The sequence below is a fragment of the Littorina saxatilis genome, linkage group LG7 (assembly GCF_037325665.1).
Source record: "Littorina saxatilis isolate snail1 linkage group LG7, US_GU_Lsax_2.0, whole genome shotgun sequence".
In the NCBI taxonomy this organism is placed as follows: Eukaryota; Metazoa; Mollusca; class Gastropoda; order Littorinimorpha; family Littorinidae; genus Littorina; species Littorina saxatilis.
The window spans coordinates 1,145,847-1,150,059 of record NC_090251.1 but is presented as its reverse complement, the minus strand read 5'-3'; the positions used below and the strand labels follow the sequence as shown (position 1 = coordinate 1,150,059).

General features: G+C 45.7%; 1 protein-coding gene across 1 annotated transcript; it reads left to right on the top strand.

The window, feature by feature from the left end:
* Nucleotides 1–2,343: 2,343 nt before the first annotated feature.
* LOC138972018 (ribosome-binding protein 1-like) lies at nt 2,344–3,524 on the top strand. The gene is made up of 2 exons (XM_070344860.1): nt 2,344–2,473; nt 2,974–3,524. Exons 1-2 carry the CDS (start codon nt 2,344–2,346, stop codon nt 3,522–3,524), a joined length of 681 nt encoding a protein of 226 aa, XP_070200961.1.
* Nucleotides 3,525–4,213: the final 689 nt, after the last annotated feature.

The window sequence follows — 4,213 nt, the reverse complement described above, 5'->3', positions numbered from 1 at the left end:
TCTTACGTTTTATGCTGTTTATTGTGATTCACCACACCCGAGTTTATCGTAATTGAGATAATAAAGTGTTCTATGTCTATGTATTATGTCTAATACACATGCACACACGCACGTAGGCTACAAAAATCCAATCTTGACTTTGAACTTTATATAAACATACATCCTCTTCACAATTAACGAGGACAAACGTAATTTACAAACACCTAAGTACAACAATTTTTCTGTTTTAAAAATTCGGACACACATTTTCTCAAATAATATGAAATTCGCTGAACTTATCTTCTTTTCACTACACCTTATATCTTGATTCCCCAAAAATGGAGTTCTGCCTTTTTAAATTTACCAGTAACACAAACATTTGCTCTGACCAAACTATTTTTGTCCAGCAGTTTTACCGATACACAATCATTAAAAAAACACTACAAAAAGAGTTTTAAGTTAACCGACTTCGCTACCACATAAACAACCTTTTTTTATTGTCCCCAACATTCTGGTCAACGAAATCATTATTATAGACAGTCATTCTATTTAAGGACAATCATCACAGCTTTCGTTCAACCAGTTAAAAACAACAATTATTGTAAAAGCTATACAGCGCGATCAACGTTTGCCCATTTACGAACTCGCGATGAGATTTGTTTCTTCTGGTCACCAAGCCTACCGTTTACAAACGCATGCGCACTAATTGGGATTCCCCCAATTTTCTCAACCTTGACCTCAGAACTCTCGAAGCCACTACTTCGGCGTTCAATTTAGCTCGTGCATACCGAGTAGCTGGCAACTTTGCTTTCGAAGTTCCCACTTCCAATGTCAAGGGCCTCTCGCTTGACATAATTATACGACGATATCGCATCTCAAGGGTCCTTACCCATCCAAAAGAAACCTCCAGCGCATATTACAATTGCAGGACATTCCGTTTTTAAAGGCAGCTCATTGGGAAATGATCTCAGACACAATATCGAAGACGTGAAATGCGTCAATCGAGCAACTGTCGTAACTTGGCTACAATGAGACGGTCTCCTACCTTGCACCATAGACACGGACTGTGACATAAAACAGAGTGACTCAAAAGCGACAGTTCGATCAGTTACTGACCGAAAAAAACGTGCTCGAGTCATTCGGCGAAGGTGGCGAGCTTTCAAACCAGCACGACTGAATAACTCAGAATGCCTTTTTTCATCATGCCTCTATTCTACACGAGTAACATAGTGCAGTGGTAACGGTTCCGGACTCTCGTTCATTCGCTCCGGGTTCAAGTTCCGCCGGGAGCTATATATATTTTTTTTATTAATCTTTTACTTTTTAAGCCTCCGCAATTGCATTCCGGCTGCAAAAACCGGGTTTTGCCTCTGTGTTAATTTTATTCATTTGCAAAAGAAACCTTCCTATGCTTTGAAAAAATCATATCATGTTTTCAACTGTACGCGCGTGTGTATAATTATGTGTGTCACTACGGTGAGTGTGTGTGTGTGTGTGTGTGTGTGTATGTGTGTGTGTGTGTGTGTGTGTGTGTGTGACGTGTCACTTGTGTCATCATAGTTTCAGTGTGTGTATGAGTGTAGATTGAGAGAGAATGAGAGAAAGTGAGAGAGAGTGAGTGTGTGGTTATTTGTTTGTGACTGTGTGCGTGCGTGTATGGGTGCGTGTGTGTGTGTATATGTGTGCGCGCGAGCGCGCGCGTGTGTGTGTGTGTGCAGTGTGTGGTGTGTGTGTGTGTTTATGTGTGCCGTCAGTGTCACTTGTGTCATAGTGTCACGGTATGTGCATGAGTGTACGTTTGTCTATGTGTGCATGTGTCGTAAGAGAGAGAGAGAGAGAGAGAGAGAGAGAGAGAGAGAGAGAGAGAGAGAGAGAGAGAGAGAGAGAGAGAGAGAGAGAGAGAGAGAGAGAGAGAGAGAGAGACTTCTTTGGCAATTTTGGACCAGACAGCGTCTTTATGTTTAACAGTTAGACTGTTCTGTAAACTTGGTGTTTACTGTGAAGTTTTTTTCTAATTAACTGTTCTGAAATTTGGACAGAATAACCGTTCTTTCGTAAAACACTTCTGTCAAGAGTACAGCAATTTCACCATCTGAAAAAGGTGCAGAACGCCCCTCCGTGTCTACTTTCTTTTTGAGCGGCACACGTGCCTTGCCTCTTTCGTTGACTGCCATGTTGATAGAAACGTGCGCATGCGTATTAGTAGGGATTCCCCCAATTTCCCCGACCTTGACCTTAATACTCTCGCTTAATACTTTGGCGTTCAAGTCAGTTCATGCATTGTGAACAGTGTTAGAAAGTTGACTTCGGGAGTTCCCACTTCGAAAAGAGGCCTCTACTTCCAGTGTTTCTTACTTCTAGTTCATGCATACGGGCCCAGAATTCTTGCAGTGCACGATCAAAGCCCAAGGAAGGGGCATCAAGGTCAGCAAGGTGTTGTGTTGTGCACGACGAGAGGATTACCTGCACTACATCGCCCTCTCCCGACAGCAAGGTCACCAAGGCGTTGTGTTGTGAACGACGAGAGGATTACCTGCACTACATCGCCCTCTCCCGCCCTGCACATCAAACGTCGATGATGGCCGATTCAGACAATTAAACTCTGATCAGGCGGACTTAATCAACCGTGGCTAAGTTCATTAAGCGTGACCTGAGGCGTGTGGTATAAGATGTTGTTTTGCGCCAGCTGTCGTTGTCTGTGTGCACGTGCTACAGGGATTAGATTGACAGACTGCATACCGCGTGTGACGATACAGCATGTCATGCGATCTTATGCACAGAGTGCGCAATAGATATTAGTGTTTTTGATGGATGTAGGTTTGTGTGTTTGTTTGTGTGTGTGTGTGTGTGTGTGTGTGTGTGTGTGTGTGTGTGTGTGTGTGTGTGTGTGTGTGTGTGTGTGTGTGTGTGAGATTCTGTGTGACAACTAATCAATACTGAGCCACACCAAAAACGAATCACTCAATTAGCATTTGCTCTTTCATTTTGTAAAAGTCAACCAGGCGGCACACGAGACGGGGAGAGTCAACCAGGCGGCACACGAGACGGGGAGAGTCAACCAGGCGGCACACGAGACGGGGAGAGTCAACCAGGCGGCACACGAGACGGGGAGAGTCAACCAGGCGGCACACGAGACGGGGAGAGTCAGCCAGGCGGCACACGAGAGGGGGAGAGTCAACCAGGCGGCACACGAGACGGGGAGAGTCAACCAGGCGGCACACGAGACGGGGAGAGTCAACCAGGCGGCACACGAGACGGGGAGAGTCAACCAGGCGGCACACGAGAGGGGGAGAGTCAACCAGGCGGCACACGAGAGGGGGAGAGTCAACCAGGCGGCACACGAGACGGGGAGAGTCAACCAGGCGGCACACGAGAGGGGGAGAGTCAACCAGGCGGCACACGAGAGGGGGAGAGTCAACCAGGCGGCACACGAGAGGGGGAGAGTCAGCCAGGCGGCACACGAGAGGGGGAGAGTCAGCCAGGCGGCACACGAGACGGGGAGAGTCAACCAGGCGGCACACGAGAGGGGGAGTCAGCATGAATAAGAAAGACAGGCAGACACAGAGAGTGTGTGACAGAGAGAAGGGGGGGGGGGTGTGGGAGAAAGAGAGAGAGGGGAAGAGAGAGAGAACGAACGAACGAACGAACGAACCAACTTTATTTTTCGAGGGTAATGGAGTAGATACAGCAAAGATCTTTTTTCATCCAGCCCTCGCCCAAGAGGGAATTAACTAACCAGTGCATAATATTAAAGCAGAAGAAGAAGCAAAGCAAAAACATAAAAACATGGTTATTAAATCAGACAAAGAGGGAAAAAAAATGTTCATAGCATACATGGTCATTGGTAATGGTATACATTAAAACACACACTTTGACACACACGGTCACATGCACACAGACACACACAGACATACATGCACATACAGACACACACGCACACAGACACACGCACACACACATACACACACACACACACACACACACACACACACGCACGCACGCACACACACACACACACACACACACACACACATGTACACATTGTACACATAATCATAAAAAAACAAAAAACTTAACTGAAATGAAATGATTATACTAGTAGATCTTCATGTACTTATCAAACAGCAGTACCTGATCGAGGCATTAAGTGCCACACGACGATGAAAGCATATACAAAAAAGTATGTCTTCTAAAACTGGCAACAGAAAGTGGCTGTCTGAGAGAGACTGGTAAA